Source organism: Coffea eugenioides, chromosome 2 (assembly GCF_003713205.1).
Source record: "Coffea eugenioides isolate CCC68of chromosome 2, Ceug_1.0, whole genome shotgun sequence".
In the NCBI taxonomy this organism is placed as follows: Eukaryota; Viridiplantae; Streptophyta; class Magnoliopsida; order Gentianales; family Rubiaceae; genus Coffea; species Coffea eugenioides.
The window spans coordinates 33,916,665-33,933,482 of record NC_040036.1 but is presented as its reverse complement, the minus strand read 5'-3'; the positions used below and the strand labels follow the sequence as shown (position 1 = coordinate 33,933,482).

The window sequence follows — 16,818 nt, the reverse complement described above, 5'->3', positions numbered from 1 at the left end:
CCAACTTAAAGGGAAATCAATGTTATTTACTCTATTAGTATAATTTAGCCACGCAGATCTGATATTTTTGTGTTTCATGACGTGCATGTGCATTTCTGATTGGTTAACAATTGTTTACGCAATTTTCGGGTGGAGATTTGTCCAAATCAAGGATTAACGTACTTCGAAAGAAATACATTTCAATGTTCAAGCCCAGTATAAATACTACCACCAAATATCTCGATCAATGCATCTCAAAACTCAAATCACGTCTTCTCAACCTCTGTTTCTCATTCTGCCGTCGAACAATGGCTCTTCTTTTATCATATAAGCCCCAAACAGTCGTGTTCATGATCTTGATGGTGTCTTGCACAGCATCCACTGCATCATTTTCCCCTCAACCTTGCAAGCCAACTTTTCCACAAAAATCACTTCCACTATACGAGAAAGACATTGAACTGTTGCAGTTTCCAGTGAATCTAGAGTTCTTGGAAGCAGAATTTTTCTTGTGGGGTGCCTTGGGCCGTGGACTCGACGTGGTTGAGCCTGAATTGCCCAATGAAGGTCCTCCTCCCATCGGTGCCCAAAAAGCCAATCTTGATCTTCTTACAAAGAACATTATCACTGAATTTGCCTATCAAGAAGTTGGCCATCTCAGGTTCGTATGTAATTATTCATTTCTACTATATTAGAGCTAGAATTCCAATTGTGAAGTATATCTGATCATCAATTTTTTCTTTGGTCATTGAACTTTAGGGCGCTTAGAGATACGGTAGGTTTGTTCCCAAGGCCACAGCTGGACCTCCGTGCTGAAAACTTTGCAAAGCTCTTTGATGAAGCATTTGGATACAAACTCGACCCTCCGTTCAACCCCTACAGTAACAGCCTCAACTACATGTTGGCATCTTATGTAATTCCCTATGTAGGACTAGTAGGCTATGTTGGCACAAATCCCTTACTCCAAGGCTATCGAGCCAAGCGTGTAAGTCCATTAAAATTCAGGCCAAAAATCCATGATTGAGTATGTTCAAAAAGTTCAGAATTTTTTTTCGGTTCAATAAACTAGATGGCTAAGTTGAAAAAAAACGTGTTTGTGATTCACATTTTTTTTTTCTCCTTAATTTTGTAGCTTTTAGCCGGACTTCTAGGAGTTGAATCAGGCCAAGATGCAGTAATCAGAATGTATCTCTATGAACGAGCTAAAGAAGTGGTGTACCCTTACAATCAAACAGTTGCTGAATTTACTATTCGCATTTCAAAGCTGAGAAACAAGTTGGGCAAGGATGGCATCAAGGACGAAGGGATCTTTGTCCCACTGAAGCTAGGCGCTGAAGGACGGACTTCAAGCAACGTTTTATCTGCCAATTCCTACTCTATCTCATATGAGAGGGGTCCAGAGGAGATACTGAGGATTGTTTATGGCACTGGTAATGAGCATGTTCCAGGAGGATTCTATCCTAAGGGAGGCAATGGAAAGATTGCCAGAGAATTCCTCAAGAAATACTGAAAGAATAAATAAATTCTTGTGCCTCAGTTCAAAGAGTCTGCCCCGTTATTTGGCACGGAGGATTGGGGTTACCACAACTTGTTTCATTTCATCTTTTTTCATGTTGCTGATGTTTTCTAAATAATGTAAGGCAAATCCACCTGATTGTCCGTAATTGTCGGATGAATCATGAAGATTTATGTTACTGTACGAGTATAAATCTTTGATAAATCAGAGTCCAAACAATCTTTGCCACGTTTGGTAAGTTGGGAAGAAAAGCTAAATTTCATGCTTAGCAAAAAGTATTTGCACTTTTTTGTCAAACATGATTTTTCAACACGTTAAACTTCTAAAGTTTGAATTTTGACAAACCTTGTTTCAGAACTAGTCAACTAGTCATGGTTTATAATAACGAGAAGCAAAATGGTTAACCACGTAAACACTCAAAAAATTTTTATTCTGTCCTAAAAAATTCTCGTCCCTTTCATGACAATGCTGTGGATAATGACAAAACAACTAGAAGGAAAAAATTAAAAATTTTCGTGGTAATTACTGCAGAATATTTCTATGTAGTTTTTGTTTAGCAAGCAACTTCCAAAATAAAAAAAAGTTTTTCTTTGATTTCCAAACTGCAGCCGTTGATGTTATTAAATTTTTTATTATGCATTTGGATTTTGAAAATTTCAACACCAATCATCACATGATGTGTGTTACTTGCAGGTCCACATGTATACCATGAAAGTTTAATTGAGTACCATTAACACTTCTTACTAGATTGAAACTTCAATAAGAATAACATAAGATTGGGACCCACGTGTCATATTCTTCTGGAGAGACGAAGACAAGGAAAATAATAAGATCTTTCTCTTTGAATTGGACTCGGTGTGGGCAAATTAGAAACAACCAATAAACAGTCACTAATCACTACAAGAAAAATCTGAATTAGTGGCAGCTATTTAATGGAACTTTTCAAGGGAACGCCATGGTTGAATCTTTCAACGGAACTTCACTTCTTCACACTATGAAAATGCTAACTCAACAGCATTTTCGCGAACTATGCCATCAAATGCAAATTTAGCCACACTTGGTTGGCATTTCACCTTATGCATCATTGGATTATGAGTTTTACTGGCATTTCCTAAAAAGTTTAAAATAAGCAAAATGGAAAAACAAAAAAAAAACACAGTTCACTGTTTGATGAGATTTACTTGCCTAATTGATGAGTTTTCCTTACTTCTTCTCTTAACTGATAAGTATTAGAGTAAATCCCGCAAACATTGAAACTCACTGAAAATTTTCAATCTAGCATTCTCCACAAAACTTTATCTACAAACCCTATCGTCTAGCATCTCAATTCCGTTGTCATCTAACATTACAATCATTAAAGGTACTTTTCTTTCCTCTCTAAATCCCATAGAACAAAACAATGGTTTATAAGTTTTTGTTTTTTTTATCGTTGTATATTATGTGATTATGGGTATAATCTTAAGATAAAACATATTCATTGTTTCTAATTTTTTCTTTCCTTTGAGCAGTTGTATTAATTACTCTAGGGTTAAAATCTTCTTTCTCACAATCATTTCATAATGTTAGTAAGATGCTCTCCTTCTTTTTTTTTTTTTTTTTGGCCAAGCTAGGTTCAGAGATGCTTTAGGAAAATTGCGGGGAAGAATTGTATTATTTGACTGAGAGAGATAGTATGATGTTCTTTGCTTAAACCTTGAAAACGTAAAGCACAATTAGTAAATTTGGAAAAGAATTACTTTTGCATTTTGGAAACATAATTGAAAACTTTTTGGGTATGTATCTTCTCTACCCATATATGCATTTTTTGTATAACCTTTTGTGAAATTCATAGAGTATAAAGTGCCTTTATTTACCATATTCTGACAAAAATGTGTGCTAAACTGTAATGGTAGGTCTGGTTAGACTACTAAGTATCAATTAGAATCCATTTATATTAAGTCATTCTGATTGGTATAATCCCCCAAAAAAATAATTATTATGGGTGCAATGCATGTTGTCTTCAATTAATTATTATGTGATGAAATGTGCCAACATCTCATGTACTTTGTGTGAGATGCTGGTTTTGTGATGTATGACATCTACGCAAACCAAAAGGTGTGATTGTAGGTACAAATATGGTCAAGCATTAGAAAATACTAGATAATTTATCTTGTTTGCTCAAGTTTTAGGATAAAATCTAAATTGAGTGGTACTATTTCCTTTTTCATTTTAGAAATATTGGAGAGTGTTGAGGTTTCTTTGTGGGAGTGCCTTCAGTTTCTCTACCGCAGGTTCAAGGTGCCCTTCCTACTTGCTACTTTGATCGTTGTAAAGTTTTCAACTACTATTGCTAATATCTTCAGCTTGTATTTTTACTTAGTAATCCTTCAGAAGAGGTAACGTGTTCATTGTATTGTTTAAATGCAGATTACTTAACGTCTAAGAGGATTAACGAAGCACAAATGACGTGATCTTATTCAGGTTGTCAGCTTAAAAGGTTAATGTCTTTAGATATGTTTCAGTTGTAAAATGTATGAATTTGTATAGATTGTTGTCATATAATTTCTTGCTAGATTTATTAGTTAGTTGGGACCTTTGCTTTATGCAGAAACTTTCATTTTCTTGAGTTGCAATCAATAAGAGTAATTTGATTTTTAATTTCAAATTATTTTTTTTACTTTTCTTAATTTCAATGGCATTTTAAAGTGCTAAGAAGGTTTTAATTAGTGGCACTTAAAGTGGGTAAATTACTGTGACAACCCCAACTTCTTTTAGAGCGTATCCCAAGGGTTAGCGGACTGCCTGCTCAACTCGCGCCAGGACTAACTAAACCAAAATTCATAGAAAGTACTAAAACGCGCAGTTAACTTCCAATCATCAACCCAGAACTATATACAATAGAGTCACCAATGATTCAAACTTAAAGTACAAACCAGAGTATTCAATCTTATACAAACACATGCAAGGTTTACTAATACAGAGGAGTTTAAACAAAATGCCTAAAAGCTATAACTAGCTCAACTCTTCCCAAAAAAATCACGTTTTCAAAACTTCGCCTCCTGTAAGGAAAACAAAGATGATAGAGTGAGCTTTCGCCCAATGAAGTACCACAGGTCATGCAGTCGAAATCACATAGTTAGAACTTTAATCTATCAAGTATAAGCAGCAAGTAAAGGAATAAGTAAGTACCATAACTAATACAGTGCGGTTCAAATACAAGGATACAGATGGCTCTCAAGAGCCAAATTCCCTAGTCGCAGTAGCTTGATCCAAATTCGCTGACCCTCCGTCAACGTTTAGAGAAGCAAAAGCATTGACCGTAGAACCCCGCTTTACACCAGTTTCCGTCCATCAAACATACCCCTTATCGGACCCGAATACCAAATAAAAACAGTGATGGTAATATTCGAGTATACCAATTATCAGAAGTATCCAGTATTCAGTAGATCAGTGATAGTTTTCCTCATGGCCCATCAATTTACTTCGACCAGCCCTTACTGGCTCGATTCGATTAACTACCAATGAGGTTTGAACTCAAATTCACAGTAAAGTCCTCGGATATTAGGTTCCAAATGACATCCAAGTCATGCACAAGTAATAGATTTCAAACAAACGGTAGACCAGTCAGACAGTCAATTGGAATTGAGTGTGATAAAGTACACATCCGTCCTGTCCAGATTCAATCAAATCATAGTCATACAACTCATAAATTTCAGTCACAAGTAGTTCACCTCGAGCAACAAGTCGTGCAAATGGTACACTCACCAGTTCAAGCAAAACAATGTCAAAAGTTCATTTCCGAGTTTTGCTCTTGATCACCAATAAACCCTAAGAACAATCAAGATAAAAGTATTATGGTTCAACCATCCAAACTTAGGTGAACCAAAGAAAATCCAAGTAACTACTAGGGTAAAGATTCAAATATGGTTTTGGAGTGAAAGGAAAACATTTAGACCCAAGAACATGAATAACCAAAGAGTTCTTCATTTCGTTTCATAGCTGGAAATTTCCAGCAACAAAGCAATGAAAAGAAAAAAGGTAGTGCACCTCTTTTTAGGTTATCATATTCACTCCAATTCAATACACTATAGTTGTTCAAGGTTTTAGCAAGTAAACGAACAAGTTTGTCCAAAAGACTACCAAAACTAAGGACTTTGAGGGTAAAAGGCAGCAAGGTGCAAAGCTGCCATCCCAACCAGAATTTTTTGCAGCCATGAAACAAGAAAAATCATGAGGTTTCTCACCTTCCAACCTTCATAGTTTTCACCCAAGTTCGTCACACAAAGTCCTAACCATTGTGTGAAACAAGTTTTGGCCAAAACTAATCATGAAAAGGTTGGAGAAAAACAAGGTACACTACAAGAAATTTGGCCTTCTGTGACAACATTCTCAGTGACGACAGAAAAAGTTGTCACAGTTGAGCAAATTTAGTGACTACTTTTGATGTCATCATAGTTGACCGAGGATAGACTCATCATCAGTGACAACACGGGATTAATCGTCACAATATGAGTGGCGCGCAACTGGCTTGTGTGGCGGGAAATCACCATTGTGACGACTTAAAAAAATATTGTCACTAAAATGGGCCCTACAGTGACTACTTATAATGTTGTCACAATATGATTACCGGTTCAAAATTAGTGACAACAATTAGTCGTCATTGTCTAAAGTAATTGTTCCTAGCTCACTTTCATTAATTCTACTATGCCACCCTAATTTTTTCAATATAGCCCCATATGTTGTAAATAAATTTTATTAATTCTATTATGGCACCCTATCTTTTACATTTTAGCCCCGTATGTGGTAAACTAATTTTATTAATTCTACCATGACACCTTATCTTTTGCAATTTAGCCTCGTGTGTAATAAACCAATTTCATTAATTCTATTATGGCACCCTATCATTTACAATTTAGCCTATGTTTTTCATTAGTAAAATGAGAAAGGTATTGTAATAAAATGTATACATATTTTATAATTGTTCCAAACTTAGTTGGTAACTTGTTATGAAGGTAAAAAAATATCATGGATTCCCTATCTAGTTCTCTTGACAACATATGGAAAATTAGTGATTAGTATAGTATGAAATTGATAACAAAGAACAGTAAAATTTAATATGAAATTAAGTAAAATCCTCACAATTGCATGACTAGAGTTTATTATTAATTGCAATAGTCACATTGTTTATGGTTTAGGAATCGGTACTTGTACCAAATACATTTAGTGTTTCATGCATATATTAGCAAACTATTTTGGTTATTTGATCAACTAAACTAATTGTTAGGTCTTGTCAGACCATAATTCGTACATAATTGATAAAATTATTAAATTAATACCAAAAATATTTGCATTAAAAGATTTTTTGTAATCATAAACATATTTTTAATAAGCTTTTTACTTTTTGAACGTTATTTTTTCATAGAGATCCAAAAAAATCCTATGTTAGTAAAAAGAATTATTTAAAAACATGAAAATTTCATATTCTAAAGTTTTAATACACTAAATAAAGTTTTAATACAACTTGTGAGTTAAAAAAGCTCAAAATAATAAACAATCTTCATTACACATAGATGGAAAAAAGTAAAAGAGAGATATTAGAGAATGCATTATTTTTGTGAAGAAAGGTTCAAATAATTTGTACAAAAGAGGCTAAAAAGGTTAGTTTTTGTACTTTGCTAAAATGGAAGCGGGAACTGAAAATTCAAGATGTAGAGAGTGGGAGAATAAAATAAGACAGAAACGATGTCGTTTTGGCAACTCCTGAACAAAAACACTCATAACACTTAGAAAATTTTCAGACAACACTTCCTTTCCCTCTAGTTGAAAGCTTCGAATACTATCATCTTCACCATCTCTTCTTATACTCCACTATCATCGAAATTATCCACAAAATCACTTTAAATCACCATTTTCATCCCTAATTTGAGCTACCCAAAAGATTTGGGCAGCTTCATTGACCTCGCAGATAGCAAAAATCCCTAGATCGGGTGCAGCACTTGCTCGCTGGCAAGAACATAGAAAATTGGCCGTGAATTTTGGGGGAAAGCCAAAGTTCGAAGATTGAATGTTAAGGAAAACAAGAGCTAAGGCAGTGAAGGCATAATTTGAGGTAAATAATCTCAATATTTTCTATCTAATTTCAATATTTTTTGTCAAATATAGGTAGGGTAGACTGAATCTTGAATTTATGGTCCTAATTTTCCACTTAAATCTTTCAATGGTGAGAGATTGAAAGAGTTGTGAGAGTGAAATGAAGTGAAAGGGAGGGTCTCAAGCTATCTATCCCCTCTTCTTTCTTGAGATTCGGATTCTCCTTGAAACCCAACTTAGACCCCTTTTTCCTTTAAAACTTCCAACTCAGTTAGTCAAAGTCCACATTAAGCAATTCTTTGTGGAATTTTATGTCAACCCACTTGGTCAAAGTCCACATTAAGCACTTACATGCTATGAAGAGAAGGTACTCGTGAAATGGTGAAAACTTAGTTGATTTGGGTGACTCGTGAAATGGTGAATGTGTTGGGAGCAAGATTTGATAGTTTATTGGTGGCTTTTTTGGAGCAAATTGTTGGTGGTGATTTTAACAAAAGAAATTTGTGGCTGCATTTTGATTTTGATTAGTCTCTTTTGGGACAAATGGGATTGTTTGTTGGATGACGAACCTCTAGTTTTGACCAGTGCTTTTGGGAATTTTGAAAGGCAGAAACAGGGGAGATGCTTGCACCCATTGCTATTTCACTATTGATTTGAATGAATCTTGAGCAAAGTAGATTGTAGCAACCCATGGCCTGATATGCATCACTTTGCAAATTTTAAGTCAAGGGATGCATAAGAAGCCATTATTGTCACTCATCAACTAATAGTAAATGAAACTCATTTGAGAAGAACAAATCTATGAGCAACTTACAGTCTAGTAGGTAAAAAGCCTTCTGTTGTTGTCACCGTAAAGGTCCAGCCTTACCTCACACGGAATTTAGGCATCCTCACCTTCACCACCACGAGTGCAAAGACCAACATTACAGCAGTTTGGAAGACGGCAAAGGCTGCTACATATGCAAAACACTTCATTCGCTTCTTGCGATGCTCTTCCCTTTCAGCCACTGAGGCCACCTCTTCATCATATGCCTTTCGAGCACCGTTCTCTGCCATTGACTTTGATTCTGTTTGGTGCTGGAAATGTGTGATTATTTGCATGAGATGTTTGTTTAATTGTTTTGATTGCTTGATGCCTGGTGACGTATGTAAAGCTTGAAGAAAGTTTTTGCTGGTGATGGAAAAGTTTAGCCAGTCTCGTGGAGTATTTATATTTTATAGTGCTAAAGATAGGTGTTCATGGATGTTCGTTAGAGGTCCAAATTTGGGACAACCTTTTTGAAGTTTTCTTGTGAGAGAATAAGTGAACTTTGCTGCTAAAGTTAATGACTTTGTAAACTTTGCTTGTTCTTGTCGCATACGCGCCTACAAGTTTTTGGCGCCTACAAGAAATCAGCTCTTATTGAGCCCCTTTCCCTATTTGTTTAGCATGGAGAAATAAGTTAATTATTTTCTTATAAAGGTATTGAAAAAATATAAAGGAGGGACTAAATCCATACTCTGTTCCTAAATTTTTCTAAATCCAAATTTATGCTTCCACGATAGAAATAGTATGCATTGCACCGTCCTTTTACCTATTTATTTCCATTTTTCAAAATTTTTGTTAGTTTTACTCTATTCTAATTTATGTAAGCTATTGAGTGTTAGTCATTTTCCTAACAAACGTTTCATAGGTTTTGAGGTTTTTGGGTCTATCAATTATGTAATATATCAAACTTTACATAATTAGGTCCATAATGCTGCGTGGGTTTAATGATCAAAAAAGATAAACAGAAACAATATCATTTACTATAGCTACCGTAGTTGATTGGATAATGATTAGTATTGGAAATGAATAATGCTTGTCGTCTAGGATCACACCAAAGGAAGAGTGTATCTTTATTTCCACAAATAAAAATTTTTAAAAAAGTTTGGTAAAAGAAAAGTGTGACATTGTGAGAGTTAAATATTAGAGTAGTCTTGTCGATATTGTCACTTTGAAAGATTTATTTTGTTTGATTGCTCATGCTTGAACAGTTAAAGCCTACTGTCATTTGATAAGAGGTTCCTAACTCCTTGTCCAATTCAAGAATCTCCTTTTGAATCTTGTGCTAGCAACTTGATAACCCAATGATTTAAATCTCATTCAATCGGAAACTTTCTACTTGACTTGATAAGGGATAAATGATGTGAAAGTAACGATAAGTGAAAGTATAAGTTTTGATAAGTTATTGCTTCTTTTCACAAAATCACCATCCAAAAATCATGGGCAGACATAAGTGAGGACTACTAGAAACCATAGCCAGCCAAGCAAAGCACCGGAAAGCTAACTAACAACTACCAATGTGCATAATACAAAGCTGAGACTGTCCGGCTACCAAACCACCGCACTACACTTTTGTCTACAGCTCATTAACAACCCCTTTCTCGCGCATTTTGTAACTAGGGAATTGTACGAGGAGTTGATTGCTCAGATGAAAGACTCGCACAAATTACAAACTATTGGAAAGGTGAGCAGATAAATTTTTTGCATTTCCATTCTCTATTGCAACTACTATCTTTTTAAAAATAACATATAGAAAGCTTGGATGTTTTCTAGAAATTTGGTTTAGATATAATGGAGTATTGAAAACAACACAATGCAATGCTTTCGGAATCATTTAAAATGGCATGTACATGGTATGAAACTCAATTCATTGTTAGTTTCTTGTACTTATAATCTCAACTTCTTGTCAACTTCTTGTACTTAGCTTAAATTGGCATCTAAGCTCTCATGTGTTTGATTCTTTTACCTTTTATCATGCTGATTTTGTTTGAGTTTTGTTGAGTATGACTATTCATGCAAATTCAATGGTGTACATTTGTAATGGCATATTTTCTAATTGAAATCTGCTCTAATGCATGACATTTTTGTTTCAATGCAGTACAGTGCTGTTAAATGCTCATGAGAAAATGAATGAAAGCTTGGATTTTGGATATGCTTATGAAGATGGCTTCATTTTGACATAGATTGCTACCGTAGTCCATGTTTTTGTTTAGAGATTTAGTACTCTATTTTTGGATGGATAATGGTTGTTACTATTTGAACTGATGTGGGATCAATACTTTAGTTTTTTGGATGGATAATGGCTGTTAAAACTTGAACTGATGTGGCCTTTGGGACCCATTTTGGTTGATGTTTGTTCTGATAAATTTAGAGATGTTTATGATCATATATATATATATATATATTTCAGGGTCCATTGTGTGTTTAATGCTACTGTTTTTGGCATTAGATGTACTATAATTTTCTGCTATGGTTGCTAGAAATACTACAGAAGCAGGCTTTATATGACAAATTTCGGACATTCTAAATTTAGCTCAGTGATAACATCAGGGAAGGTTGTCATTGCTGCAAATTCAACCAGTGACAACAATTCTTGTCACTGATGAACAGGACTACAAGTGACATGTGGAAGTCATCACTGTAGAGTCGTAATTTGTGACGACTTTTGCATTATCTATGACAAAAATATAGGTGAAGCAGTGACAAGAAAAGTCGTCACAAAATACTAATAGTTACTGACGACATTATCTTCGTCACAAAATACTATGAATTTGTGACGACCTAACTAAGGTTGTCACGTCGACCCATTTGTGACATAGAATTTGTGACAACCACGTGACAATAGAAAATTTCGTCACTGTTTCTTTTAAATGATGACTTTTTCAATTTCAGTGACGACATTTGGTGGTCACAAAAGACTGATTTTCTTGTAGTGGTAACATGCTTCACTATCACTCGGCCAACAAGCACAATTTCAGCCAGCATTTTGGAGGAAATTACCAATGAAAACCTTTCCATTTCAACCAAAATTTAACACATAAGTAAAGATTAAAGGTTTCCAAGCATCTTAAACTAGTTTATCACAAAATCAGCCCACAATTAAAGGAAACAAGCTGTCCCAAACTTCGGACAGCATCTCCCCTGTTTTATCCTCAACTTTTCCTCCAAATTCAACACACAACTTCATAGCAAATCCATCCAAATCAAGACCACAAATTATAGGCTATAAGAGCTACTTATTTCAGACCATAAAACCACCCAAAATAGACAAATTATCCAGCTCATATCTCACCATGTCAAGGCTGGCCAACAAGTAACAATTCATCTCTACAAGCTGGAATTTCTACAATAAAGCTAGTAAAACATATAAAAGCTGAAAAAAACCACATTGCAAGGCCAATAATTGATAGCAAAATTGATATTATCATATTAAAACTGAATTTCCTCAACTAAAGCTGGAAATTTTGATTCACTACTCAAACCATGAAATTTTCCATAGAATATGTCATAATCAAGCCCTAAATCCAACAAAAGGCAAGATAAGAGTGAAAAGAAGGTTGCTTAGCTTGATACTTTCAACCCCTAGGATAACAAGCCAATCAAGAAGGTTGCAAAGCTTTCTTCCTTCCAAGACTTCACCAAGAGCTTCCCTCTAAGTTGGATTCAAGGTTTTATGAAGTGATTTGGGTTTCTATGTTGTTTGTTCACTAAAAAAGCAAGGATTCAAGGTATAAAAATAGAGTTTTCTCCCTCTCTTTTCTCTCAAGAAGTTCGGCCAAGGGAAGAAGAAAGTGAGGGAAAATTAGTCCATTTTCCAAGATAAAAGCCAAGACTAATGTTGGTCAAAGCTTGCTTAGATGATCGACAAGTGTCGTCATAGGGTTCCAAGCCTATCTTCTTGTCTTTCCTTTGTCTCTAATGGCCAATCTATATTGTTTTCCTTTAATCCACTCTTAACACTTCTAATCACACAAATCCTCTTAGATAAAAACCTGTTTTTTGTCCACTAAATTTATTACGCAACTCACTGGCAGGTCCCACTCCTATAATGCGCTACGAATTTAACATGCATTAACTTATGGTAGAAAATGATTAAAAATCTTGTTTCTCTTATAAAAATATCTGGGAACTTAATGCATAAAGTAAAGTTAAGAAATGTATTCAAAAAAATAAAATAAAATATAAAATAATTTTCGGGTCCTCACAATTACTATTACCCCCGTGATTTTACATAATACTAGATGATCCTCCTAAGGTTTTAAAATAGTTACATAACTCTCCTGTGGTTTATGTAAAGCAGAAAATGGATGGAATGCACAATCAGTTATGGCATTTATGCATTTATACCAGACATGTTGTAAAAGTAGGTGTGATAAAATTTTAATATCTATGTAATCCCCTTATGGGTTGTATAGATATCCACTTTATCCCTTATAATTTTTGCATTTATCCAAGTAATTTTCCTATATTTTTATACAAGGTGGTTAAACTGTCCCTTAATTTAGCATTTAAGTAAGTGCAATATTGGTATTTCAATTAATGACATTACATAAGCTATTTTTCGTCAAATTTTCACTTTACATAAAATCATAGGATGTGAAGTAGACATTTTAAATGTTAGAGTCTTATGATAATACATGAAATCACAAGGAGGTTATATGTAATTTAACCTTTGAAGTTTGGTGGCTATCAAACTATCAAAAATAAAATTTATATTAGATCTACTACCAAAACTGAATGAGTATAGTGGTGAGTAAGGTCATCTCCTCAGGGAATCGGTAGACTTATCACACACAGATAATTGAGAAATTTTTGGAAGTGAGATAAAAGAAACAAATTAAAGATGCAGGGGTACTGATTTGCTAATTCGCAGATGTGTAGTAGCTAACGAATGTAATAAACAATTAATTAACACAATCTAGTCAAGGAGATAATCTTGGCACTGGTTCACACAATTGATCATAGATATCTGAATTAATTCACTCGTTCGCAAATAAATTGGTTAAAGCAATTCAACAACCGCCAAACCACCAATCTCTCCTTAATTATATGGTAATCCAGAGACGCTCTTAAACTACCCTCTTGTAAATTAGATAACCTTAAGGACGCTCGAAAGATTTAATCTATTCACAGCTTTAGGAATTAGAGAGACGCAATTCTAGTTAACAAACACACATGCGGGTTTATTTAAATTAGATTAACTATTCCCACGACCCAGATTAGACTGCTTGCGAGGCAATAAAATTGTGCCGTTTGTCACTAATTTAAGGCAATCAAGTGATATGCACCCTTGTTCTAATTGGCAGTATACTGTTCAGACAATTGAACAGCTGGCCACATTGATCCAATAGATCCAAACAATAATAGGCTATTCAAACAAAGAATAATTAAATACCCACGAATGTAGAATTTAGGACAATCAAAAAGATCTCACAATTGTTTGTGCACCGGGTCTTGATTATTTCTCAACTAGATAAAAAGGTTTAGTCTTGCCGCATAATCACGAAACAATTGAAAGCCTTCATGGAATTTAGTCGATTGAAAAAGCAAGTAAAAAGGATGCGGCCGCTAGTTTTCAACTTACGTTAAGGAGGAAAAGAACCAAGTAAAGATACCAGTTACAAGATCCAAAGGTCTAAAGATAACTTCTAGTCTATTGCTGTCTTCTATTGAAAGCTTCTCGCTGCTGCCTCTCTTCTGCCAGACAAGAGTTTGTTTCTATATGGTAACTTCCTTATTTCTTGCTCTTTGAGTTGTTGCCCAAAAGGTCTCCTTTTAATATATTTCCTGATCCCATGCAGATACAAGCACATCTCCCAAGAATTGCGGCAACATCCAGGGAGTAGGGTCACGCAGTCCGTTTTTTTAATGCAGCTCTGCGGTTTCTGTTGTGGACACGCTCTGAAATGACTAGTCTTCTGGAATTTGCCTCTTTTTGTCATTTTTAACACCAATCACCTGCAAATAACACAAATACCAAATATGAGTAGAAACTCATTACTCTGCACAATAATTTGCCAAAATCAAGACCAAACACCAATGAATAGAACGCACAATTATCTCATTATCAAATCCCCCCACACCAAGACAATGCTTGTCCTCAAGCATCTCAAAGTTCAGAGATACAGTTATAGCTACACACATGCAGCAGTCCAACATTCGAGTACAAGTGTCCTATCCTCCTAACAATGTTATCAAATTCAGAAATTGCAAGATTTAACCCTCTCTTATAGAATGGTATATGACTACTCACCACACCGCCATGAAACACAAAGGGTTACTCTTATCACACAATAAAATGATGTTACCATATGCTTGCTAATATATATCACATCGCCACCACTGAAACCAAATTTAATGCACAACTCAAAGGGTCTTGATGCGGGTTGTAATGGGGTTTAGGCATGGGTAGGATCAAACAGGTAATTTAGGCTCATTATGTCAAAGAAAATACCGTTGACCCACTGCTTGATTTCCAATTTCCTTCTTCATTCTAATGATCTTTTCAAAACATACTCATAAATTCCCCAAAAAGATGTAGCAAGTGCCAACACAACCAAGGATTTCACCAAATTATCTCAAAAAAACATATATTGACATCAGCACTTCAGACCTCTTTTCTTTTCTTCTTTCTTTTTCTCTTTTTTCTTCTTCTTCTGTGTTTCTTTCTTTCTTGGTGTGCTCCTTTTTTTTTCTTTCTCTCCCTTCTTTCTTTTTGGTCTTTTTTTTCTCTTTTTTTTGTTTTGTTTCAAATACGCCCAACTACAAGGGGATATAGACACACTTGCTAACTTCAATTATTCCCCTTTCAACCCAATTTGAAGTCAATCTGCACTGAAATCAAGGCATTCCTTTGACATGAGGTAGAAACAAAGAGGGTCGACACAAGAGATTTAGGGGTGACAAAATGAGTTTTTAAACAAAGAAAGGTCTAAGCTCAACCATGGTTAATTAGGGGAGATATAATTAGGGTCGGTTTTTAGAGAACCCAAAATAGTTAACCTAAGTGTCCTTATCATTTTAATGTATCAAATTCAAGAATGTGGTCTTGATATGTATAACAAAACAAGTTCTCATGTGTGATATCACTCAATGAAAGAAAATAGAGCAGTTATCAATGTAACGCTCATTGGCTCGACAGCTCACAAAATGGTTACTAATTACCAAGTCTTGCAAAATTTATCATTCAATTCTATTATTAAGAAAAGAAGACATTAATCCATATAAAATCACTGCTCATGCTTGTAGAGTAATTGCAATCATCATCATAGCATCAAGTTCTAGATATTTGCAACTGTAGCCAAACAAACTCATCATATACATACATATTTTTTTGTTCCTTTTTCTGATTTTTTTCAATTTTTTTGTTTTTTCGTTGTTTTTCTATCAATCCTAAAAACTGTCAACCTAAAGAGCTAGAACTACTCCCCCCACACCAGAAATCTACATTGTTCTCAATGGAGCAAAGAAAAACAAAAATCAAAAGAAAGGGATTAGAGCTTCCCTGAAGGCCCACGAGGGCACGATAGCACTATGGGAGAGGAGGGTGAGAAGGCTGAAAGCCAATGTGGGCGAAGAAAGCCGCCAGATTCTCTGTCTGAATGGTAGAATGGACCTGCAGGGTTGTGAGGCAATCATTCAGACGCTCAACTCGGCTGCCCAATTCATGAATGGAGTCCTGCAGAGTACGGAACTGGATGTCCCAAGAAGATGAAGCAGCGGAGGAAGAAGGTCCCGCCTGACCAGCCTCCGATGTTGGCGCAGTGGGGGGAACCCGCAGTTGGGGCACACCCTCTCCAGGAGGTGTGAACTGATAAGCATCCCCCATCATGCGAAGGACCCCCATCCGCTCTAAGCTGCGCAGGTTCAAAGGCTCAAGCTCGTGAGCCAAGGTGAGCTTATGCTCCTTATCAAGGTCGAGCACTCCTAAGCGGACGGCTAAATGAGTGATGAGGGAGCCCATAATCAAGGGCTTATGGCGCTTGCTGAGGACGGACTGCAACTGAGAGGCCACCCAATAGCCAAAGTTGACCTGAACCTTATTACACATGCACCAGAGGAAATAGAACTCTGCTTTGGCGAGAGTGCCGGAGGAATCTTTTCGACCAGAGAAGTTATAGGCCAGAAATCGGTGATTGACTTTCAGCATCGGATCCTTGAGATACGCGGCCTTAGATTGACTTGGGTCGTAGAGTTGCTTGTCTGTGGACCACTCTCTCCATATCTCGATATAATTGCTTGCAAAGAGTTGGATGTAGTCGCAAGCATTGTTGATACAAGAACCGGAGGAGAGGGTGTCCTCACCTACAAACCCCAGGATCAGGTTGAATTCATTAATGGAGTGCTCATGCGATATACCTTGTAACTTATATTTGATCACTCCTGGTGTGTCTAAAGCCATGGAATTAGATTTGTCAAACTGGAAGGTGGCGTAGAACTCATAGCAAAGCTC

General features: G+C 35.7%; 1 protein-coding gene across 1 annotated transcript; it reads left to right on the top strand.

The window, feature by feature from the left end:
• Window positions 1-240: 240 nt before the first annotated feature.
• Window positions 241-1,720, top strand: LOC113762689 (desiccation-related protein PCC13-62-like). The gene is made up of 3 exons (XM_027306248.1): window positions 241-637; window positions 736-961; window positions 1,109-1,720. The coding sequence occupies exons 1-3, from the start codon at window positions 288-290 to the stop codon at window positions 1,484-1,486; spliced, it is 954 nt and encodes a 317-aa protein (XP_027162049.1). The 5' UTR covers window positions 241-287; the 3' UTR covers window positions 1,487-1,720.
• The last annotated feature ends 15,098 nt before the right edge of the window (window positions 1,721-16,818 follow it).